Source organism: Zingiber officinale, chromosome 2B, assembly GCF_018446385.1.
Source record: "Zingiber officinale cultivar Zhangliang chromosome 2B, Zo_v1.1, whole genome shotgun sequence".
Classification (NCBI taxonomy): domain Eukaryota; kingdom Viridiplantae; phylum Streptophyta; class Magnoliopsida; order Zingiberales; family Zingiberaceae; genus Zingiber; species Zingiber officinale.
Genome location: NC_055989.1, coordinates 123,361,312 through 123,387,679, shown reverse-complemented (window position 1 = coordinate 123,387,679; position 26,368 = coordinate 123,361,312). Strand labels below are relative to the sequence as shown.

The 26,368-nt window shown below is 33.7% G+C and overlaps 1 protein-coding gene across 3 annotated transcripts; it reads right to left on the bottom strand.

The window, feature by feature from the left end:
* Nucleotides 1-3,232: 3,232 nt before the first annotated feature.
* Nucleotides 3,233-25,908, bottom strand: LOC122046985 (COP9 signalosome complex subunit 3-like). 3 transcript variants are annotated; one of them, XM_042607978.1, is made up of 12 exons: nt 25,626-25,908; nt 24,597-24,712; nt 24,265-24,511; nt 19,930-19,987; nt 19,767-19,856; nt 19,317-19,379; nt 10,550-10,771; nt 9,815-9,904; nt 9,429-9,587; nt 9,222-9,343; nt 3,606-3,678; nt 3,233-3,534 (listed from the first exon to the last, which is right to left on the bottom strand). In XM_042607978.1, exons 1-12 carry the CDS (start codon nt 25,808-25,810, stop codon nt 3,469-3,471), a joined length of 1,491 nt encoding a protein of 496 aa, XP_042463912.1. In that variant the 5' UTR covers nt 25,811-25,908; the 3' UTR covers nt 3,233-3,468. The 3 variants fall into 3 exon arrangements, with proteins under 3 accessions (XP_042463912.1, XP_042463913.1, XP_042463914.1); XM_042607979.1 differs by having other exon boundaries at nt 10,586-10,771; XM_042607980.1 differs by lacking the exon at nt 10,550-10,771.
* Between the last annotated feature and the right edge of the window lie 460 nt (nt 25,909-26,368).

The window sequence follows — 26,368 nt, the reverse complement described above, 5'->3', positions numbered from 1 at the left end:
AACATAAATGTAGATATTTTTGACCAATGTGATTTTTTATTTCAAAATAAATGTTTACAAAAGCTAGGCTTTTAGTATACATTCCAACATGAACCACCCAGTCGGCTGCTCTACTTTAACCGATCGATTGCTCTGCCCAGTCGGACTCTCTGTTCGACCGCGCTGCCCGCTCAATTGATCTACCAATCTGTCGGCTTTGCCTGATCTACTACACAGCCTAGTCGGCTATACTGCCTACTCGACCGGCCTACTCGCTCGGCCATTGTCTGCTCGACTAATCTGCACTCAGCACTTGGTAGAAATCTGTCCCTACTGGCAGCTTGAGATTATTAGCTCGGGTCATTTTAAAAAATAAGTTGAATTTAATTGTGTATTTAAATTTAGCTAATTCCCTTGAATCTCCGGTAGATTATTTGTCCAACAATTTTTTGATTTTTTCCCTTTGTTTCCATTCTATCATTTCTAACTATTCTAATTTAGGAGATAAAAAATATGATTTTTTTTTCTCTAGGCTTAAAAGACTCTCATTTAGTTCTTGATAAATGATAAGATCTAGTCTAGTCTCGCTACAATATTCATTTTTTAGGGATTGTATTAAGTTTTGTCATTTTGTATATATGTTTTTTTCGTGTGTGCTTCGCAAATGATGATGAGTTGAGGATGAGAGCATGATTTTTTTTATTGTTATCCCATTTCATTATTATTATTTCCTCAATTTTATCCATTTTTGTAAAAGATGTTCTCTGTGTGTTTCATTTCATTAATTAGACATATTTCTATCTTTTTATTTTTAAATAATTCTTAATATATTTATTTTCGGTTAAGTGAATTGTACACTTATTATCTCCTTGAAGTGTATTATTATATCAAATAATAATACACTATTTAGTACAGTAAAATTTATACTTTTTAAATTATGTTATCAAAATTTGAATATGAAAAATTAATTAACAATTTTTCATCTTATAAAATTAAATTTTAAATTTTTTTTTAATTTTTTTTTTAAACTCATCCTTGTCGGTCCAAATTCTAAATGTTTGTTGATTCGAATAAGAAAAGGTGAGAGCTTTTTTTTAGAACAATGTCAAAGGTCTAATTTTTTTTTTCCACATAGGATGTCAAATAAACTTGAATCAGCCCCTAGTTAGCACAATGCTTGGGAGACCTAATATTTCTCTCTTCTCGAATGGTTGAAACCATCCTAGTAATAACATTGTAGATACTTGCAACAAAAATCTGAAAAACAATTAGGTTCATTATCTTTTTTATATGTATGATTTAGTCGTCCGTGATTTACCTCCTTTGTGTTGACCCTGAAACGAATTGGCGGGGGCGCTAGGGGCGAAAATATTCGCCTTTTTGCCATCATGTTATCCTAAGTTTTGTTATATGTGATTTTATGTTACATTACAAATTAAAAATATTTATTTACAATTTTTTATTGACTTCAATAATTGCTGCAAGTTTTTTTTTTGAGAGTTTTAAGAATGACATGTTAGTAATTTAGTTTGGGAAAATTTACATCCAGTCTTTAATCAGAAATAAAATTTTGTATGTAGCCCCCATTGATAAAAATCTTTATTTTCATTCCTCAATTAAATATAATAGACATTAATTTAACTAATTACCCCTAATATTTTAAGGTATAAAAATCCAAAAATAAATATAATTCTTATTAAATTTAACACGTTAAACTAAATCTAATATATTTTCTATCAAATTTGAGCACGACTCTTTTTCCACCTTAATTGGATGAAAAATATACTAGATTTTCCTTAAATAGTGCTCAATTGGATGAAAAATATACTAAATTTTCTTTAAATGATGCTGAATTTAGGAGAAATTATATTAAGTAAGAAAAAAACCGTGCTCAATTTGATAAAAAATATACTCGATTCTAGTTTAAAGTGCTGAATTTAACGAGAATTATACCTATTTTTAGACTTTTTGTACTTTAAAAATATGAGGAAAATTTTGATAGAAAATATACTCAATTCTAGTTTAAAGTGTTGAATTTAGGAGTAATTATACTCATTTTTCGATTTTTTATACCTAAAAATTCTGAGGAACAATTAGAAAATCGTGCTCAATTTAATAGAAAATATACTCGATTCTAGTTTAAAGTACTGAATTTAACAAGACTTATACACATTTTTAAACTTTTGTACCTAAAAAATATTAGGGACAATTTTGATAGAAAATATATTTTATTTTAGTTTAAAGTGCTGAATTTAAGAGGAATTGTACTCATTTTTAGATTTTTTTTTGTATATAAAAAAATCTGAGGGACAATAGTTTAAAGTGCTGAATTTAAGAGAAATTATACTCATTTTTAGATTTTTTTTGTACATAAAAAAATTTGAGGGATAATTAGTTAATGATATTTGTATGAAGAAATTGAAGGAAATAAATTTTACATGTAAGGAATGGAAATAAAATTTTTTAGATATAAGAATTATATGTAAAATTAACATTATGATTAGAAATTTTTCTCTAATTTACCGATTTAGTTTCAATAGCACCTAATTTATTTATTTTTTTCAAAAACATTTATTTTACTAAATTTTTCTTAAATCAAGCACAACTATTTTACACTCTGAAAATGCCTCATCAAGACATTTTTAGTAAAATTATATGCATGTTGATTATCCTACCCTTTCAGAAACATTCCTCGGAATCTATGATTATTTTATACTCATTCTTTAATGGACGTTTTTTTTTAATAATCTAAATATCGGGCTAATCATGAAAGTAACTGATAAAATTTTATAAAAAAAAATATCCACCATTAAAATAAATTAAAAAATACTCATGATGACCTATACAAACGGTTAACATTTTTAAACTTATCATCCCTATGAGAAAAAAAATTATACAATGCATTGCGGCTGAGAATTTGGATGTCTAGTTAACCGTTGGATGGCCTGTACCGCTACATCATAACCGGGAGGCATTTAATTGTGGTTATTGTTACTTGTGATAATAGTTCTACTGGAAAGAATGTCTGATGTTCATAAATTCCCCTGTAACAGCATTAGATCCTCTTCAAAGACTACAAAAACTGTGGCAATGAACAACTGTTTGCAATAATATTTTTACCGGTTCATAACAAATAATTCTCAAATGATCACTGTATTTGTTGAAACTAAACTATCGAGAAATCATCGATAAAATCAGTCCAAAGAAAACTATAAAAGTAACTCGTCCTCTCAAAACGATAACTTCACAAATCTGTAAAAGAGCGGGCAAACTGTAAAACAAGCACATCACAGCTGTCAAATTTGGCGTCCTCAGATTACGCGAAAGAACAATTATGATGATGATGCACATAAAATGGTTCAAAAACAAAGTCATCCGACACTGTTTGGAAACTCCTTTGGATGAGAAGACTAGACAAGATGATTCCTATTGGACAAGATAAAGCATTGGCAACAGAAACTTCCCTGCCATTGATCCCGCAGCTGAGGTTCACATAAATTTGTGAGAAACAGAATCGAACTCATCGAAATCAAATTTCTGCCTTTCTTTCCCAACCTGCATTATCATGAAGTTTTGATTAGCTTTAATGGATTAGTGATGAGAGGGAACATATTCATTTAACTCACCTTTGACAAGTATTGGGGATCACATGAAAGATTGTCATCCAAGGAGCTCAACTTCTTTGACAATGCCATTAACCTTCAATTCAAGAAAATGAATCAGGATGTCTGGTGACAATGATAGCGAAAAGGTACCACAGAAACTGTGGAAAATGGTGCTAGTGGGGAACAAGATGATAAAGAGGAGGCACCGAAACCACGTCAGAGACAAGGAGATACAAAATGGTCATTTACTGAATTACAGAAGAAAGTAAGCAAGAATGCAAATGTAAGAGAAACAATAAATGGTAATGTAGTTTAGTTTGTGCATATATGAACAATTGTAGTATAATACCAGGGACGTGATACACAAAATGAAAAAAAAAAAAAAATGGTTTACAACATGAAGGGGAAATTTGATTCACAAACAACACAAGTTAAGAAGTTTTCATTTAAAGATGTTCTATGTTTACTCTGTCAAAAATGAAAGAAAAAAAATGATGATACTAAATTACTTCTTTACCAATAATCTTAATACTAAATTGTCACTCTTTCGAAACAAAGTTATCAATTACTATGTTGCAAATAAGTCTTCTAGGGAGAAGTTGCATGTCAAATAAATTGCTAAGGAAGTCAAAAATTCTAGCCATAAATATAATATTTCAACATTATGGCCCAGGAATCCCAATTGTCAGTTCACTGTGGAGAAGGGAATAGCAGCAGTAAGGCAGCAGGGAAAAAAAATTGCTGACCAGAATTTCCTGTCAAAATCATGCCAAGTATTGTCTCCACCGTGGAAATAAGGAAACGGCAATAAACGGCACTTGGGCAAGCCCTTCCCCATGCACATTTCCCTCTGATGGTCCTTCCAGTGTAGGAAACACAACCTCAAAGATCATACTAAATGAACACCACCTCGTGTGGGAGGAGCCAATTCACAACTAAGCATTTTAAAAAACTGTGCATATTAGGATGGTTTAAGTTTAAACTCAACACCAATAGTGTGGTTAAAACAAAGGAAGCACCAGACAAGGCATTCAAAGAAACAAAACTATTTAGGGAAAAATAATCTAAGATGTTTTCATGCTTTATTGAGTCATAATGTGTAACAAGCTGTACAGATTGAGAGAACTACCCAATCAACTTCATTAGGCTCGACAATCCAACCTCCGGCAATAACACAATAAGTTTTAAAAAGGTAAATTAAATATAACACCCTGCTTCTAGAAGTTTATATTTGATCAATAACTCTATGTGCACACCATTTTCTTTTCTAAAATTTTCTTATTAGTCCATAATATAATTAATTAATCAAATTTAATACAAACTGATATATTATGTCATCTAAGAGCCAATTTTGACATTGCACTTCGATTGATTCATATTTTTTATTGAATGAAATTGCTTCGGTAATAGGTAAATGATGAAACATAGGGAACCTTTTATTGTTTTAGTCCTCAAATTCTAAATCCTGCTGAAGGAATTGATGTATATCTAAATCCAACAGTATAGTATTCTTTGATCCAAACAAACTTGAATGCCACTGTTACAGATGTGATCCAAAATGGTTCGCCAATTGGTTCAAATTAATTCAATTTGATTGATAACTTGGATGTACCTAAATATGAAAATTATAGCAAAATCTTAACTTTTCCCAGAATCTCAAATTTGCAGTTAGGTTGACTGCGAGGATAAAAAAGACGTGTTTAACTTGAATAGTATTTTATTGACTTTATTTAAGGAAATATCCTAAAAATAACAGAATATACAAGGTCACATTACATGACTCAATCCTAAACTTTCACATCAGTTTGTGCAATATATGTCAGAATGAGATGCAAATGTCAACATGAATATACTTGGATGAGGTCGCATCAACCTAATAAAAAGAAAAGTAGACAATAGAAATTCTCCTCTCTTTTTTTACCCTAGCTTTAAAGGTTTTCTGATGAATCTACTTCGTCCACACCTACTTGTGTGGGTGCTTTGCTCTAAAACAGAATGCTCCCTACCAATGTATTTTGGGTGTTTCACTCTAAAGCAGAATGCTCTCCTACCAATGCATTTTTACATAACATATTCACTCATTGAGTCATCAGAGGCTCTGTAATCACCAGTAGTAATGGACACATTCAATGGATACACAAGTAATACAAACTGATTGTCATGGCTACATGAGAGAGCATTGACAAACAAAGAATAGGTTGGACTGATATGTTGTAAGGCAGGAGAGAAGTATCTCATTTGCCATTTTGCTAGATTTTAGATACTTTTCCGCTATATGCATAATGTGATGTGCACTATCCACCTGTCCAAACTAATGCCCTTAACTAAACCATGAAAGCCAGTGGTAACTACTAGCTTCTCAAATTCCATCAAAACCAACAATTCTTTGCTAGGTCCTCAATATTTTCTATCATTAATCATGCTCATATCCATTAGGTCGCTTCCCTATGGATTCAAAGCAAACTAATGATGTAAAACCATCAACTCATGATCCAGGACCTAATTATAGAAAGTGTGTGGAAATAAAATATTGCATTGCAATGTCTTTCATAAAGGGCAATTCCATGTATTTATAGACTCCATAAAATCTTTAAACATGAATCAAGATAACTAATTTTACCTTAGACTATATTATAATTTAATTATTATCTAACACTTCTTCTTCCTCAAGTTAGAGCATAAATAATACCTATGTTTAGCTTGTTACACAAACAAGGAAAAAGATCTCAACGGAAATATAGTATTTGAAAGTTTTATCAAAAAGACACCAAGATAGCGGCAATGGAAGCACTTTAGCTGATCAATGTTGATTGTTTCTCTGCTTGATGAAAGATCAACTACTAAAGGCACTTCAGACAACGATATAGATCAATTTCCCTACTTGAGTGAGAAGTACATGAAAATTCCTCCTACATTGGAGCAATTAAAGTAGAACAAGAAATTAAAAATAGCAATATCTGTCAATATTGTCATGCATGTGTGACTGGTAACACATCAGCAACGTGTGGTTGGTATGGCACGGGAAATGACTTCTGCAAGCACGTGTTAGTCATAGCAGTGCTCTACTCCATGCAATGCATATACATGACTGGATATGAGAAAAGAAAAACAGAGAAAATGTAACTAATATGGAACTCCCTAGAGAGGAATACCACTTTTAGAAAACCTAGGGGCCGTTTGGTTTAGGGGAATAGGAGTGGGGAATGGGAATGAGAATCATTGATTGCCATTGTTAATGTTTGGATTATAGGAATAGGAATAGGAATAAGGGAATGAATCCTTGAAATTGGGTAATAACTCATTCCCATGTACCTCCCCTTCAATGAGTCATTACCCTATTTTCATCAATCAAAATATTCTCTTATTCCAAAAATACCCTTGACCTAAAACTAAAATTTTCTCCCTTAATATCAAATATCAAAATTTATTTATTTTTTATTCATATCACTTCTCTCTCCTTGTTCTCTCTCATCATATTTTCTCTCTCATCATTTTATCACACACTTTCTCTCTCCTATCACACTCTCTTTCCTCTTTTTTCTCATTACACTTTCTCTCTCATCATACTTTCTCTCTCCTCAATCTCTTCCATCACACTCTCTTCTTTTTTTCATCATACTTTCTCTCTCCTCAATCTCTCCCATCACACTCTCTTCTTTTTTTCATCATACTTTCTCTCTCCTCAATCTCTCCCATCACACTCTCTTTTCTCTTTTTTTTTTCATCACACTTTCGCTTTCATCACACTTTCTCTCTCCTCAATCTCTCTTGTCACACTCCCTCCTTTTTTTCCTCAACACATTTTCTCTCTCATCATACTTTCTCTCTCATCATCTCTCCCATCACATTTACTGTTCTTTTTTTTTTCTCATCACACTTTCTCTCTCCTCAATCTCTCTCATCACACACTCTCTCTCCTCTCATTTTTTTCTTATTACATTTTCTATCTCTTCATCCTCTCCCATCATAATTTCTCTCACATCATATTTTATCTCTCATCTTCTCTCATCATGCTCTCTTCTATCACATTCTCTTTTCTCATTTTCTCTCATCACACTTTCTCTCTCTTCATTTTTTCTCATTACATTTTCTCTCTCATCATACTTTCTCTCTCATCATTCTCTTTTATCATATTTTTCTCTCACATTCATCTTTCTCTCACATCTAATTTTTTTCTCTTATTTTCCTTTAAGGGTAAAAAAGGAAATATTGATTTATTCCGATAAAAAGTATGCAACTAACCAAACATTGCTTTTAAGAGTGATATCCATGCTCATACCCATTCCCATTCCACAATACAATGATTCCCATTCCGATTCTCATTCCCATGTTCATACCAAACGCCCCCCTAATCTAGAAAAGTGGCTCGGATATAATATGGAAACAAAATATCATTTTGCAATGAATTTCATAAAGATAATTACATGTATTTATAGACTTACAGAAAATGTTTACTTATTCTGTTAAAACTCCTAATTTTATTTGAAATCCAGGCATAAGAATAGGCATGCCTTAGAATTACTATATTTTATATTTTTATCACTCACTTCGGTTTCAGATTATTTCAATTCTCATTACCCTGTTTCTGCTGACTTTCGTCAACCTTAATAGGTTTTTGTTCAGCTGCTTTCAGAGAGAGCAAGGCATAGAAGACAAAAACTGAAATCCCAGTAAAAAAGTTAAAGGTACAATAGCAACACAACATAGTTATTTAAGGCGTAAGGCGACCAATAGTTATTTAAGGCGTAAGGCGACCAAAAGTGCATAGATGTTGTGGGGCCTGAGGCGTTAGGCGTAAGGTAAAGCCCACGCTTTACTAAAGTAAGACGCTCCGGATATAAATTTTTACAATTCAAACATATATAGAGAATTTCTGCCAAAATATTTCACTAACAAAATTCAAATATTTCATAAACTATTAAACAATAATATAAATATAAAATCACTAGTATTCAAATTCACAAACTATTTCACCGATTTCTATGTGCTACTGATTTTCAAAATACAATTTTTGAAAAACACCATCAGAGTGGTGCTGATTTTTGAAAATTGATTTCAGCAGCCACAGTGGTGCTGATTTTCATTGAGAAAATCAGTGAAATAAGTGAGAGGGGAGAGGAGGTTGATGCTGATTTTTTAAGGGAGAGAAAGAGTCACGCAGAGAGAAAATCAATGAAATAAGTTTGCAAGGAACTAAGAGAGGTTGATGTTCATTTTCTAGAAGAGAGGAAGAGTCACGCAAAAAAATATGTTGCATGCATGCAAGTTAATACAATCTAATTAATTTAAAGGGTAATTAAAGGTATGGGTTGGGCTTTAATTTTTATTTTTTTTTTAACTTCAATAAGGCAAGGGAAATCGCGCTTTAACTTTTCAAAAGGCGTGCACTTAAGATCGCTTCATTCAAGTAGCCTAGATCATTGCCCAGGTGCAAATGGCATGCTTGGCTACGCCTTGTGCCTAGGCGCAGCCAAGCGCGTGCTTTTCACAACTATTAAACAGAAGAGTGGAAATCAATAACAGAAGCGGAGTCAAAGGTTCTGAAGCATGTTATAAAAGGCACTGGTCAATATAGTGGTCATGAAATTTCGAAATTGAAACAAGTCAAATATGAAGTGGAAGTTCACGAAACTATACCTTTGGATTGAAAAATCAATGTGCTCTGTCATTCTGCAACTTTTGTATTGCTCAGGATCCTCATGAAAGCTCACCATTCCATCCTTTTGGTTAATAGTAGCAAATATCTCTCCATCCTGGATCTGACATCATTATGCAAAGTTTTGTCATTATTAACTGGTAACTGACACATCAACTTATGATAGGAACAACTATGCCCAAACTTACCATCTGGAGTACGTGCATCTCAGCTTCTTTAGGGTTGTTCAATTGAGCAACATTTGCTATATCTTGGAGTGACAAGGTCAAGTAAGTTTGTGTCAGTCTCTGGATGTTGCGCTTGTACAGGGAAGATAATACTTGTTTTACTAAACCAAGATTGCTGTCCTGAAAAATAAGATATTAGTTTAAACATATTGTAAAATAACTTTTAATTATTACCTTGTTATCAACCATTACTAGTGTAAATGGAATTAATTTATTTCATGCCAATAGAAAATGAACAAACAAATAAAGTTTGAAATATGTGCATAACTATATATAAACAAGCCTGAGTTAGACGGGAATATAAAATTATCAGTTTCAAACATAACAGAAATACTTAAATAACTTACAGATAGAAATTTCTCCTGGTTCGTTTGGATGCAGGCCTCTAATTCGGAAAATTTCCCACTGGCATAGAAATTAGCAAGATCAACGTAAGGCTGCAAAATAAATTCACAATTGCTGAGATTCGACCAAACTTTTACAAATTAAATCCAAGAGTGCAATAAACAGCTTCCTAAGAGCCATTTTATCAGCATCAACAATTGCAAGTCCATGTATTAATAAACAGCATAATGGGAATACATGGGCTTACATTTAGTACAAGTCAACATGCAAAGACGGAGTGTAAAATATGTTTCAAAATTTCTCCCCATAAGATAGCATATTTTCCATGTCGAAAATTAAACTATTGTTTAAAAGTAATTGGTAGGTTTAATAAATAAGCATTAAAACCAGTTTTTATTTTCAGTTAATCTGACTTAATAAAGAAGACAACAAACATCAGAGTTTTTATGTGATTACTTGGTTTTATGAATGCAATAGTATAGTCTACTGCATTAACATGTAGTTTATAATAATCAATATATCAACATGTCTCTAATATATGCTCAATAGAACTATCTGTCTAATGGACATCAATAGACAAGAAAACAAACTACGAGACATTAAAAGTCAAATTTTGAACTCTATTAAGGTTTGGGCTGTATAAAAAGGTTGTGTTTCGTCTCCTAAAAGAGGAGATCACTAAGTTGAAGTTTGTCTCCTCTATTTACCCTGCTAAAATATAACAGTGCCATTCATACTTCTAGGAAAACAATTTCCAGGATATGTGAGCTTGCATGAGATCCGTGATGGCATGAGTGTGAGACAAGGTTGATGGGAGCTTCGGAGCGAGCATAGGAGATTGACAAGGGCTGATGCAAGGTTGATAAGGGCTCAAGCGCATATGGATGAGGTTGACAAGGATTCGTGCGAGGTAGATGTGAGCTTGAGCAACGGGCATGGGACGGAGGGTAGTTGGCAACCTGCAAGTGACATGTACGGGAAAGGTGAGTAAGGAAGACAAGTAATTTCATAATTTTCATTATTCTACAAGTATTGACAAGGGAGTTCGACAAAGGCTTATGTGCCACGATGAGGGAGATTGACGATGGCTAAGGCACAATAGTGGAGGTCAACAAGAACTTAGAACAATGTTGACAAGGTTCTTAGGAAAGTCACGGACTTCAACGAGGCCAATGAGGCACAAGCGCAAGCAAGGCAGATCAACAAATGCTTTCAAGCAAGGTCGAGAAGGGCTCAAGCAAGGTCGATGAGTGTGAGACGAGGTTGATGGGAGCTTCAGAGCGAGCATAGGAGAGTGACAAGCACTCATGCAAGGTTGATAAGGGCTCAAGTGCATATGGATGAGGTTGACAAGGATTCGTGCGAGGTAGATGTGAGCTTGAGCGACGGGCATGGGAGGGAGGGTAGTTGGCGACCTGCAAGTGACATGTACGGGAAAGGTGAGTAAGGAAGACAAGTAATTTCATAATTTTCATTATTCTGCAAGTATTGACAAGGGAGTTCGACAAAGGCTTAGGTGCCACAATGAGGGAGATTGACGATGGCTAAGGCACAGTAGTGGAGGTCAACAAGAACTTAGAACAATGTTGACAAGGTTCTTAGGTAAGTCACAGACTTCAACGAGGCCAATGAGGCACAAGCGCAAGCAGGGCAGATCAACAAATGCTTTCAAGCAAGGTCGAGAAGGGGCTAAAACAGGAATTAAGGAAGGGAGGGTGTTGATCAATGCACACTAATATATGAGTGCAAGGAAAGTGAGGAAGATACTTAATATTGTCAGTTTGATTCTTCCATTCTTTTTGCTTGTCCTCTTTCCTTAAACAAATTGGGTGGATCACACTCCCCCCTCCTCTGTTCATCTCCCCCTTCCTCCTGCTCTCCTGTCCCTTATGTGGTAGTAAAGTTGATGTTATATTTGGATCCTATCCTTCTTTGTAACTTGGGTTTATGTTTTGGGTTTGATGGATTCTGTGCTTTAATATTCATTCTCTCCTTATGATAAAATTTGTTGTAGTTAAGGTTGTATTCACACCTTGTGGCAATATGTTACAACAACAACAACAACCAAGCCTTATTCACTAGGTGGGGTCGGATATATGGATCCTTTTACACCATTGAACTCCATCTCCTACTATATCATCATCTATACTTTAAATAAATTTTATCTTATTTTATTATTACTAACCAAGTCTTTTTTGGTCTTCCTCTTCTTCGTTTGATATGCGTGTTTGTTATAGTTTTATGCCACATAATTGGAGCATTTATTGGTCGTCTAAGTACATGCTCGTACCATCTTAAACATGCCTCTCGGAGTTTTCCCTCAATAGATGTAACTTCGACTTTCTCTCGAATGCTCTCATTTCTTATTTTGTCCATCTTCGTATGCCCACACATCCATCTTAATATCCTCATCTCTACAACTCTCATCTTTTGCTCATGTGCTCGAGTCATAGTCCAACATCCAACTCCATATAACATAGCAGGTCTAACTGTGGTTTTGTAAAACTTTCCTTTAAGTTTTAGAGACACTTTACGGTCACATAAGACACCCGACGCTCTCCTCCATTACAACTATCCTGCTTGTATTCTATGTAAAATATCTCTCTCAATCCCTCCATCATTTTGTAAAAATAATCCTAAATATTTAAAGATCTTGGTTCCAAACAACTCATCATCTCCTATCGTAACAATTATCACATTATGTCTAATATTGCTAAACTTAAATTTTATATATTTTGTCTTTATTCTACTAAGCCTAAAACATTCCCTTCTAGTATTTCCCGCCAAGATTCTAGTTTAACATTTACTCTTTCATGTGTTTCATCTACCAAAACAATATCATCTGCAAACAACATGCACCACGGTACTGTCTTGAATGTGTGTAGTGAGTTTATCCATAATTAGTATAAAAAGATAGGGACTTAGAGTTAATCCTTGATGTAACCCTATCTTTATTGGAAATGCTACATTTACTCGACATGAAGTCTTACTCTGGTCGTTATATACTCGTACATATCCTTAATTACTTTAGTATATATTACGCTAACACCTCTCTTTTCTAGAATTTTCCATATAATTTCTGTTAGGACTCTATCATAGGCTTTTTCTAAGTGAATAGTGTAGATCTTATTTTTGCTCTAGATATTTTTCAATTAGTTGTCTAAGAATATGTATAGATTCTATTATCGACCTTCCAAGTATGAACCTAAATTGATTTTCAGTACCGTGGTCTTTTTAAATTTTTTTCTATTACTTTTTCCCCAATATTTCATAGTATAGCTCATTAGTTTAATAGCCCTATATAATTTTATACGTCTCTCTTATTCTTATATAAGGGAACTAGAGTACTAACACTCTATTGATCAAACATTTTTTTCGTTTTCAATATCATATTAAATAATTTTGTAAGTCATTCAATACCTTTCCTTAGGCACTTTTATACCTCTATCGGAATATCAGTCTAACAGTCTTTCCATTGTGCATCCCATTTAAAACTGGTTCTACTTCTGAATAGAGCTGTTAGACGAGTCAATCCGTGGCGGGGCAGGTCGGCTCATGGTGGGCTAGCCATTTAGCGAGACGAGGCGAGCCAACCTGTCATCTCGACGGATTGAAAAATCACCAACCCAATCCCATCCAATCCAATCCAAGACGGGTTAGGCAGACCAACCCACGGGCCCATTAAAAATTTTAAAAAATAAAAACGAGTAGAGAACCCACAAGTCGGCCCATTTTTCATGTGAACTTCCTTCATGACACCTAATGCTACCACTATGTTGTTCTTTAGCTAGATTAATAATTCCATACAATAGGAACTTCTGTGCAGCATAGGACGCTATCATTTTTTATGTTTTAAAAACACTCACTGCTTTTAAGAACCTAGAATGCCATGATAAAAAAATTCTATTCAATAGGAAATGTATCATAACAGCATGCACAACCTGAAGTCTCTTCTTTGTTTGCTTATGTACAAAGTCTTTGATGAGCATGTACGCTGAAGTAAAGCTGGAGGGGGTAATACTCATGAGATGGACTTCGAAAGCTTTCTAGATTTTGTTTTGGCCCTTGAAAATAAAGACGCACATGAAGGATTAACAGACTTATTCAAATGCCTTGAGTGATTGTAGCATTTCCATCTATTCCTTATTGTTTTGCTTTGTTGATCTTGAAACTCACTTGCCAAGTTGCCATGTATCCTTGCTAGAGATGTTCACCAAAAGTGGATCGATGGTGGAATCGTCTAGGGATGGCAATGGGTCGGGTTCGGGTCGGATTTAATGCCTTGAGTGATTGTAGCATTTCCATCTATTCCTTATTGTTTTGCTTTGTTGATCTTGAAACTCACTTGCCAAGTTGCCATGTATCCTTGCTAGAGATGTTCACCAAAAGTGGATCGATGGTGGAATCGTCTAGGGATGACAATGGGTCGGGTTCGGGTCGGATTCAATATCCTCCGTCCCCATACCCATCGGGTATAGGATCTTCGATGGGTATACCCATACCCATTAAAGAATCGGATATCTTCTATACTTATAATTTTTTTTCTTTCTATCCAACTATTATCATTCAACAAAAATATATTAAAATTAACAACCTATTAAAATATATATATATATATATATATATATATATATATATATATATATATATATATATATATAGAAAATTAAAAAAAATAGATTAAAGATCTATATAGCCTCCTCTTAATATCAACAAAAATAGTAAGTTGATTTTGGAAAAAGAAAACTTTCTTTAATATCTATCTATATATATATATATATATATATTATCTAATCGGGTATTCGGGTCAGGTATCAGGTATTGATAGTCCTTTCATACCCTTCTCCATTCAGGTCGGATATCGGATCCTCCATCAGGTTCGGGTGAAATTGTCATCCCTAGAATCGTCCATTAAGTGTTCTTATTTCTCAATCCGTAGGCTAACCCAAGCCCGTCGTGAGCCAACCGGCGTGGGCCGAGGGCCTAGGCGGGTCGTCCTGCGACAGGCTTGGGCTAATAAAATTCCAACGCAACCCGCTTAAATTATTTAGCGGGGTTGACCAACCCAACGGGCCTAACCCAAATTAACTGCTCTACTTCTGAAGTTTGAATTCAATGAAAAAAATTAAATTTCTATACTCATTTGACCTACTTAAATTACATTTGGTAAGTTGGTCACTTAAACCTTCATTAAAAAGTTGATAAAAATACCTCTTCCATCGCTCTTTTATTTCACCATTATTTACTAGTACCCTGTTACATTCATCTTTAATACATTTTATTTGGATAAAATCTCTTGTCTTCCTGTCTCTCTCTTGAACTATTTTATAAATGTCCCTCTCTCCTTTTGTATCCAATTTTTTATATAATCGTTCAAAAGTTTCATTCTTAGCTTCCTCAATAGAAGCAAATGAAAAATAGTGCAACATCGCTATAACTTTTTAATATAAGTTCATTGATCAATTAAATAAGGGCCCATAGTGTTTTAATGCTTATGCAAATTTTAAAATTGGTATCAATCTTAGATTATTCCTCTATAACTCTACACTCATATTCGACCAAAATTTAATAGTTTCTTATCTAATTCATTCTAATTTTATTTGAACACTTTATCAAAAATATTAGTGACTCAGTAATTATTGTTTTAGACAAACATATTTGTGTTGGTGGTTGGTGATGTCATAATAGATAAATAGAATAATCTTCTTGGTCATGTATCCAATTAAAGAATGACTTGGATTTGATTAGTCACTAAAAATAAGTTCCTTGGATCCATTAATAATATAAATATATAAATTGGACTCTTTTCTAATATCCCGAGCTTTTGGGATAAGTGGTTAGGAATCATCTTAAAATGGTATGAGAGCAAAATAAAAATAATATCAGATTTAGCAATAAATAGTTAACTAATCAACTTTATCTAGGGGTGTCAAAAATAAACCCGATCCGCCAACCTGGCCAAATCGACCCAAAAATATCGGTTTTGGGTTGGAGGTTTTTGGGTTAAGTTCGAGTTGGAGGGTTTTTGAGTTGTGTTAGTTTCGAGTTGGATTCGGGTTGACCTGAATTTAGAGTTTAGTGGTTTTTTTTTAGATTAAATTAAATTTTATTTTGAAAATCATATATATCAATATCAAAGTTAGTATGATAATCATGAAGCATTTGATAAAAGTGAAGAATTATAGGAAAAATAGCAAAAAAAAAAAAGAAGTCTTTTTTAATCGGGTTATTCGGGTTTAGGGTTTTCAAGTTGTGTTTCGGGTTCAGATCGGATTGGGATTTTTTTTTTTTGTAAAATCTTTGCTTCAACCTAACTCGAACTCACCCAACCCATCCGAATTGACACCCCAAACTTTACCAACTTTAATAGGGTCTAACATGCGATATCCTAATCAACATGGTATTCATAAAAAAAAAGGCATGATTTTCCTCTAGACATAAGATGATAGATTGTGTTATGGACAATGATGCAAGCTAGGATAATATTATAACAGATTGATGATATATGTATAGGAAATATTTTTCTTTTGTCAATTTATAAGCATATTCTTTGTGACTTTCTTAATTTTTAAAGTTAGTTCTCATGAGCCTAAGTGGGTTCTCATATAAGAGGATTTGGTTTTAAGGTTCTTATAACTAATATCTACATCATCTCTCATATACTATATTGCAGTAGGAGATGTATCCTTTACTATGCCAAACTAAGCAAAAGGCAAATAATAGCATTCATAAAGCTAGGGAACAAGGGTACCTAAAATATTTTAATTAAATTTTAAGACCTAGAGACCTCTTCTCGTTCTGTCTTTGACAGGATTTCAATCCTGATAACCTTGGCTATCTTTGACTTTCTAACTCCGCATGACAAGATTTTTTTTTTCTATTTTGCTATTGTTTACTTCGAGGTTCCACTTTGTTCGACCTTTATACTTATCATATAATATAAGATTCATCATTTTTTCTTCTTCTAGCTTAATTTCCAATATATTAGGTTTAATCTAATTTATTAACGAGTTAGATATATATTTAGTTGATTAGACTAAACTTTTGAGTAGTTTTTTAGTTTTAAATCATATAAAATAAGATTAATATGAAATCCTATTGAATTGAATATTCTTTTTCTTTCTAGTTCGCATACAATAGCACTATCATTTTACATTTGAATTGTAACGTATTTTATGATATAAATTGTGTACCACACAATTATTCCAAATATATAAGAAACATTTTTCTTTTGCTCATTTATGGATATATTCTTTATGACTTTCTTACTTGTTAAGTTAATCCACATTTTGCCAACTATATAGAAAATATACTTATCAACATTAAAACAAGTTGAGGTTGCACCTATTTCTAGAAAAATTCTGAAAGACACATTTAAGATTGTATAAACATGTACTTAGGGGTTCAATAAATGTCTAGTTATGCAACGTGAGGCCATGACAAATACGCACATTAATAGAGGAAAAGGGAAATCTAAGAAGACTTGGTTAGCAATGATGAAGTAGGATAAAATTTATTTAAATATAAATGATGATATAATAGAGGATCGAGTCCAATGACATAGGAGAATATCGACCCCACATAGTAGGTTAAAGGTTTGGTTTTTGTTCTTGTATCCACTTAGCAACATATTCTTTATGTCTTTCTCTCCATTGTTCATGTTAGTTCTCATGAGTCTAAGCTCATTAAGCATTTAGTTATACTCGGTAGTAGAATTATATATATAGGGTTTTATAGAGAAAAACTAATCAAATACCAAAACTAAAAGTAATTGATAATTTTTTTGTTAAAAAAAACTAATTTTCTAAAGAGGTGATTGTACAAGGATTATGTGAACCTAGTCGGTTATTGAAATTGCCACAAGGTTTAGGTTTTAATGGACCAATTAGGTGATTGTACTTTCAATATTCCTTTTTTTTCCTATTGTAATTTTTAAATAAAATATGCACTAAATCTTTCTTCGTTCCACTTTCAAAGGCAATAGCCTCTTCTAGCATTGAGTCCCCAATAAAACTTCAAGGGCACGTCTATATGCGAGGGTTGAAGCACAAGCAAGAGAGAAAAAACAGAGGAAAGGAGTAAGAATCCCTTGCCTATTTTGGAACCAAGAAAAAGGAAGGAGGAAGAAGAGAATAATTTTGCCTGCCTTTCTTAGTTTTGGTTCCAACTAGATGAGAAAGGACTACTTTAACCACATAGCTCTTAAGAACAACAAAATTAAAGATCTAATTTGGCATTGTCTCTTCTTTCCTCTATTTTCAAGGACAAAACAAGAAAAAGTTCTCTCCTCTCCCTTCCCCTCCCTCCTCCCTAGTTTTCTTCCTTTCTTTCCTCTTCCTCCACTCAAGTATGCACACTCAAAAGGATGGAATGCACCATTTACATGTATCTTTTTTTAAAAAAATGAATGAGAATGCCACCAATAAATAATTAAAGTGGAGTGTGTGCGAGGTTTTTTTTTTTCATACGTAGGTCATGGATCTGAAAAAAAGGCAAGATTTATCATGCAGTAAAGAGACTCAAAGGAATTTGCAACAGAAGGCTAGGAGAAAATGCATTTTGCTAAGATGTTGAACTCAAAGAAGGAGATTCTACATGAGCCGGCTGCAATTGCAAGTGAGGCGCAGGTGCTTGTTGCAAACACACCCACTCTGACTCACACAACCAAGATCTTCCATGGTTGGAAAATCCATTGATACTGATATGGATCGCTTGAATTAAATTAGCATCGGCAAAGGTTGATCTGATTCTGATAAATCAACATCTTGCAATGATCAACTATGTAGGGAAAGCTTAGAGATTCAAAGAAATAGTTTGACTTTATTATGAAATTAATGGAATCAATTGAATTTGGTCAAATTGAGAAACTGGACATAATTTGGTTAAAATTTGATGAAATTAGGATAACTGAAAAACTCAACCGATCTAGACTTCCCACTGATCCCAACATAATTCTTAAAGCACTTATCTAGGAGAAAGAGAGACTGTCATTGCTTAGTCTTGTCATAGCCTGAGATTCACCACAAACTCAATGATCACGTATTCACCTTGCTACCACAAGCACCAGAGCCTCACTTGCAATTGTAGCCAGCCAAGTAGGACCTCCTTTCTTTGAGCTTCCACTACTTAGCAAATGTATTCACCCCTTGCCTTCTATTGCCTCTTCATCTCCATCAAACTTCATCTCCACAAATACACAGCAACCCTCTTTTCTTCTCTCCTTTTTCTTTCCTTTGCATCTTGATCCACACAAGCAAAAGTGGCCAAAGATTCCAACTTGTGACAAGGAGTTATAATTGAAAGAGACTAACTAAAGGTTGTATTATGCAGAAAATGAATTAAGTTTTCATGAGATAACTACTGTAGAAAAAGGACAACGATATAGAACAATACTGTCCTCAACAATAGTGATGCAAATGGTTGCTACTGCACATACAAGCTTTAGGAAATAATACAGAAGAAATGTAGTTTCGTTTCATTATAGCTTATGAAGTTGATGCAAACCTGAGTATAATTCTTCAGATTCCTGTGAGCGGCTGAAGAAGTATACTTTGGGAATGATGGAACCTGCCCAATTTTGAACTCAATTTAAAATGAGCATACTAAAAACTTTGCATAGAAGCTAAATAAGAATTAACTATGTCATTTCTTATGGTATTAAGGAAAGATGTATGACTACAGAAAAACGAACAACCTATACTAGCAAGCATTCAACAAATAATGCAAGAGGTTTCAAGAGTCATTCTTCTGAATCCTATATAAAGCACTTTTTGTTCCAGTAATCAATCTATTGCTCAAGATTTAAGCAAAATGCTAGATGTTTGCTAAGGATTTAAAAATTGTTTTGTAATCTACCACAATCTTACATACTTCACAAAGGTTCATTGGGCCAGATGCGCATTATAATTCAAGAAAACATAGTAAGGGGCTAAAAAAAGAAAATACAGAGCATACCTGTCCATTCAGGATGAGTGAAACCAAAATATACTTTTTGTATGCTTCAACACATATTGCATTTAGAGTAGTCATCGGTGCAGTAACAACCTGACAAATATGCCCATTGCTCCATAAATTATTTAATCAGTTAGATATCAGATTGCTTATACCATTTACGCACATTATGAAGACACGCTAATGCTTTCTCAAAACGCTTTAATCCAATGTTTATCATTCCCCTGTTGCAATAAATTTCAATAATCATAACTTGAGTATAACATGTCAAAAAATCCAACCAGAAAAAAGAGAAGACAGAATCAGCATATATATGCAACCGCCTGCAGCAATGCAGTGGAATCATTTATTTTAAAAGGCCTCCTCCTAAGCCGCTAAGGCAGCCACATAGCTTACACATCAAGAACCCACAAAAAAGTCATACAGGCTATACAAATCCTAGCTTACTAAACTCCAAGTAATGTTCATATTGATTAGATTAAACTAATTTTGCCAAATAAACAAAAAAAAAGAAGGAATTCATATGCATTGCTTAGCTCAATAAATAATTATTTTGTTATGTGAATAGTGACTCTTTTTGTTAAACTGTGATGGCTGATTAGCCTAATTTATTATATGTTGTGTTGTATGTCACATTTGTATTGCTCAGATTCTTATATACAAAATATCTTAAAAGAGATTGGATTACTCAAGGCGATGAATTTAATTATAAAGAGATAGCTGTAAATATTCTTTACAATGATTGATTAGGTTGATTAATTTGATATATCATAGAGGCAAATTTATACATTTTTTTAAATTGTACAATATTTCAATATAATCAATATTTTTTTAAAAAAAAAATACTGACTGTATATGAATCTGGAAAAAACATGTGTTATCTAGTGGTTAGGCCACATGCTATAGGTGACATGTTCAGCCATATAACGCCTCAATAGGCTTTCTAAAAACTTCAGATGGAATCTAAACTTTAGTTAGCATCATTCAAGTTAATTAACAGGATTTGATTAGTTCTATTGAGGAAAGTTATAGGTTGAAGGGAAAAGGTTACGGTGGCAGCAACCACAGCCCTAAGTTCTGACTAAACAAGAATAAAATTATTGGTGGAAAAAATCTCATGCACTTGTCCCAAATCCTCATATTGCTCCCACCACCCCCACCTCAAAGACAACTCCTTTCAGTCTAGGTACAACCTAGAAAAAGAAGCACCACTTCACACACCAAGAACTATGAGACCAGTCCTTTCATTTTAAAGTGACATATGTAGTGTACAATTCAAGCCTTTTTTTTTTACATAATTCCATGGAGATCTAGAGAATAGGATTTTTTTTAAGGAAAGTAAAAACTCTTCTTTTTTTCCTTTCCACTAAAGTGAAGAGATCAAATTAGCCTCAAGAAGAATGTTTGGTATAGTCACTTCTTGGCTTTTGACCCTCACTAGTCACTATATGTGTGTTTGTCCCTGAGATCCTTATTTTGCTCCCACCTCACCATATCTAATTCATAAATCCACCATTATAAAGTCATCACCATGGATTAGAATCTCACTAAATGAATGCAGTTATAGGAACTGGCAAAACATCTTGTTCCACAGGCAAATTAACACACAGAACGACTAGAGTCATAGGAACATTACATCCAATGCACTTAGAAGCTTCCTCTGAGGTCAATCAAGCTTTTGTGATGTGGTATGAGGTCAGCAATGATTCTGCTAGAAGTATGAGGTTAGTCAACTTTTGTAATGTGGTCCGAGATTGGTACCCTGACAAAACAAGTTGTACAATGAAGTATTCTCAATGCGGCAAAGATTCTTTGTAGTACATGACTAACTCCTCTTCCACCACCTCGTTATCCTCTTCCTTCATTTATGTACCTCAATTCTCCTCTTCTCTGCCTCATTCGCCTAGTTCTCCTCTATTCCTATTCTTCGTTCTCCTCTTCCTCTATCTTGCTTGCTTCTCCTCCACCTAAGTTAGTGCTGAGCACATTTGGCACAACTGACAAATCTCATTAAACATCGTTTTTTGTATTTTATTTCATAGACCTAAATAAAACTCTTGGATTTAGTGAAATAATTCAAATACATGACTGAAATTACTAAAGTTTTTAAAAAATAAAGAAATCCGAAATTTTTCAAATTTTGAGACATAAAAATATTTTATTTTAGGTCTAAATTAAATCTTCAATTTTGTAATTAAATTTATTAAATTTTATAAGTATAAAATCTTTTTAAAAAAATTAAAACTTGAAGATTTGTCTAATTAAAATTTTAAAAAATTCTGGATTTTTTATTTTTTCAATAAAATTAAATTTAAATTAAAAAAATCCCTTCAAATTAGATTGGATAGAGTTTTTTTTTTTAAAAAAAAAATAGACATTGCACACATATTGCAACCATCATGTATTTTCAATAATATTCCAATAAATGAATTAAAAATAATTTATTTTTAACTTAAATAAATAAATTTTATGTAATTAAAGCGCCATATCAAAAAATAATTGTTCCTTGACATTCGAACCAAAGGAAGAGAAGAGAGGCTCAACACGATTCCATTCAACCCTAATTTTTCTATCGCTTGTTCACACTATCTCTCAAAAGTTAGACCAGTTTTAATTTAAAATAAATAAATAAATAACTAATTAAACTAAACCAAACCAATATTGTAAACTAGGCTCAACTGAAAGTCAATTAGGTTTGGTAGAGCCCATCGTAGACATGGTGATTAAGATTAAGATTAAGATTTGACATGAATTTATGTATAAGATAGACTCAATGATATTTAATTTGAATATAGTATTTTTAAAAGGTTAGAAATTATATTTACCATCTCTCTTGACTAGCCGGCCCTCGTTGAACACATGGAACTCGCCCCCTCCCCATCTCTCTCCAAGATATTCCTCTTTGTCTTTTCACCTTCTCTATTTATGCTGCAAGTTGCTACTCCAATGTTGATGCCAAAACGTTTCAATATTAGTCAACGAGCAAAATGGTAAATTCCACCTATGTCAAGCAACACATCTTAATACCTTAATCCTTGTTATCAATTATAAATATACCATGAACAATTCATCTTTATTCTCTGAAACTTCATTTTTATTTGATCATTCAATCCTACTTGAGGGGCATAAGCATTAACACTTGGAATCTCATTACCTAAAGTGAACCATAGCACAATAGTTCTATCACCAAATTTCTTAACTTTTTGAAAACCTTACTCTTATAGTATTTATTTGGTATGATACATTTTTTATTTTAATTTTCCTATATAACAAAGTTTAAAACTTGTATTTATTGTAAGCATATATATTTATTTTACTCCTAATAATGTCATCTGCTAACCTTATCCTATAGTTATGGGTTAGTTTCTTTACCCATCTTGGCCTATAATAATAAGATAACTCTTGCTTATTTTTACATCAAATCCAAGAATTGATATGATGGGCCTATTTTAGGAGGCCTCCAAGCCTACTTCGTGCATATTGAGGTATCCAAGTGGTGAACGCCCCCTGAGGCACTAAAAAGTGATGATCTAAACTTACTAAAAAGTGGCAAATGACACAATAATTATGACAAGTTTAGACAATTTTAATGTTGGTTGTCCACCCCTAATGCAACCACAACCTTTTTCATCCAATCTTAGAAAATTGGCAATTTTCCACCATTATGCAGGTGATGGGAAATATTAGGGATTAAGTTTTGGATAACATGTGAATCCACAAAAGAAATTTGCTATTTTATTGAGATGACTAATCTAGCTATTGATCCTAAAAGAATTATGAATTTTTATCAAATGAACAAGAATGTATTCCCATTATCAGTAGCCAATAGTTTTATCTTGTAGACTATCCCATAACTATTAGGTGTCATGTCTAACTAGAGGCCAACCAGGTCCAGTTTAAATAATTGCAGCATCCTGACTGAATTGAATTTTAAATTTCTTGAACCAAGAAAACTGCAATCATCAGGTTGACAGGTTCAACGCCTTGATTGAGTTTTAAAAAAAGGGCTGAGTGCAACTCCATATACTTAAACAATTCCCTGAACCTACTTTCCCAAAACAAGCATATTTCTTGAATACCGATCACATTTTCCTACCTGTTCTTTGATCTTCATCCTCTATCTTTACAGCTGCTCAGATCTTATTGTGTGAGCAAAATACCACATGACATCGTGACATTTTGAAGGTGAAGCTACAATAGTAATATAAAGAATGTGTAGATAGTGGAGGGCTACCACATAAGACAACAAGGGCATCCTATAAATTGCCTTCCATTGCTCCTTGAATTCTAACATTCTAAGTTGATTCTATAGCTTCAGAAAGTGAACCTCCAGTCATATTCCCTTTAATATGTAAATTTCAGATAATTTGATTGTAGATCAACAAAATCATGATTTATTTTGTGTTATATAAGATGGATAAAGAGGGTATAACTTTCAATATTTATTATATAATTCTCAACAAAATAATGACAGCCAATGAAACCATATCGAATGACTAACCCGTAGTAGCAATAGAGGAAATGATCTCTCGGGTGATCAACCTCAAAGATGTCATCATCCAGAATGCTTAGTCCCGCTTTATAGCACTTAGCTAGAAGACACAGAAGAAGATAATCCGAGTGTAAGGTAGTTAATTGCTCTGTGGAAGTTTGGAGTTTACGGACAGCCATCCACAAGGGAGCTATTCCTTGCATGGGAACCCCAAGCTGCATAACCTGATCCTTGAAACTCTTACAAACAGAAATGACTGCAGAGAAAATACAATTCTTACCTCAGACAAATAAGATTTATAACATAGAAACTAGTTCTTATTTACAGGTCAAAAATCATACATTTTTCTGGTGCAAGCTGTATCTGTTCTGCCGAGCATGAGTTGATAAATTCCACTACAGTCAAAAGAAAACCGGAAGCCTCCTCCCCTGAGATTGACCCAGATGAATATGCTTCCCTTCAAGACAAGCACATTAAAATCAGGCATGAACCATGTTTACAAGTAAAGAGAGAGTAACAACAGGCAAACTTATACAGGAAGAAATTGTCTCAATACAAATTGGCACTCTTAAGTGCAGTTCAACAATAAAATGATTTCAGAAAAGGACATCTAACACTTATCAGCAAAAAGATATAAAGGATAACCCCAATGCTACAGTTGAAAGAAAATTGATTTCATTTCCAGCTCATATGGTACATAATGAATGGATGACCAGTAAAAGAAAAAATACTGACTCTATTTATAACTTATTCAGTTGATTCAGGAAGAACCCTTCAGATGCATGTGGAGGTACATGAACTGAACTAAATAATGGTTGATTGGTACATATTTGCTAGAATTTTATGTCCTACGCATATATAATTTATTTGATTGGCAGTAGGCAGAACTGCATAAATAGTTGTCAAACTGGATAACTATAATGTCTGAAGATTAGAATAATTTCAATCCTCTTTGCACTAATCAATTTAAAGCCACAATGTGACAGCAGTTTCTAAATTCACGAACTTAAGTAACACAACTGATTCTAAACATAACACACTACCTCTATTTTGATCTCACAGTTCTTTCATTTTTTTAGCATATTCTCACAACTCCGGGACTTTCTGAAGCCACTCAGACTCTCTTTTTTTGGTACAGTCTTATGTAAAAATATGATGGGAGGAGGATAAATTTCTCAACAATGGTTGTCAGCGCGTGATCAAAAGAGCACTTTCTGCCTGATCACCAAGTGATTAAACATACGCATTAAAAACAAAAAATAAATCAATAAAAAACATACAAAAAAAGAAGCTAGAGACGGAAGAACAAGAGCGTAGGTTTCAGCGGAGGAAATAAAGCGAAGGACAAAAAAGGGTCAGCGTTCACTCACAGAAGGAAAAGGTAGCCTAGGGTGTGGATGGATGGGTCGAGCTGGGAGAGGAAGGGGGCGAGTCGAGATGCATGGGAGCGGAGAGCGTCCTCGGACTGCTTGAGCAGGGAGTGGAGGTGCGAGACCTCGTCGGGACTCCTGGACAAGCCCTGGATGTGCGCCACCAGCACCTCAACCGACTCCATCGCCGTGCTCTTCCCCTCGCCGATCGCAGACCCTCCTGATTGAAACTGAATCCCACGAGGCTCGGGATGAGAAGCAGCTCAAAAGCCGGTCGATGGTTTCGGTTCTTCGCCGGCCGCTTCGTCTAATACCAATGTCGTAGTGGGTCAGCGAAAGGGCCGATGAATGGACCGGGCCAAAATGGGAACCCGGCCTGGTCCAAAGTTTGTAAGAGGTGAAATTTTTCTCGACTCTCTTCTTAATCTGTCTTTCTAAGTAAATAAGCTATAAATATAGCTTTATATTTGCATATTTAATATCATTTTTTCTATAGTTTATTTTTAAAAAATAGTTATTTATCAAAAATCTAAAGAAATACGTTACTAGTTATTATCTGAATATATTATTAAAATTCTACGTTCTCCCCTCTATCAACCTTTCCAAATTAATTGTCTGGATGACTCTAACATAAAAAATTAAGGTCAAAGGGTCATTTTACCTCACGGTTTAGGTTCTTAATCACGTATTTAAAGGTTAAATTTCATTTATAACGTACTATAGAGATTTTTCTTAACTTAAAT

Coding starts and splice junctions, on each gene's coding strand:
- LOC122046985 (XM_042607978.1), bottom strand. CDS start 25,810: ATGGAGTCGGTTGAGGTGCTGGTGGCGCACATCCAGGGCTTGTCCAGG. Junction 19,988..24,264: donor TTCCTCTATTGCTACTACGG/GTTAGTCATTCG, acceptor TTATTGCAACAG/GGGAATGATAAACATTGGAT. Junction 10,772..19,316: donor ATCTGAAGAATTATACTCAG/GTTTGCATCAAC, acceptor TGTCACTTGCAG/GTTGCCAACTACCCTCCGTC.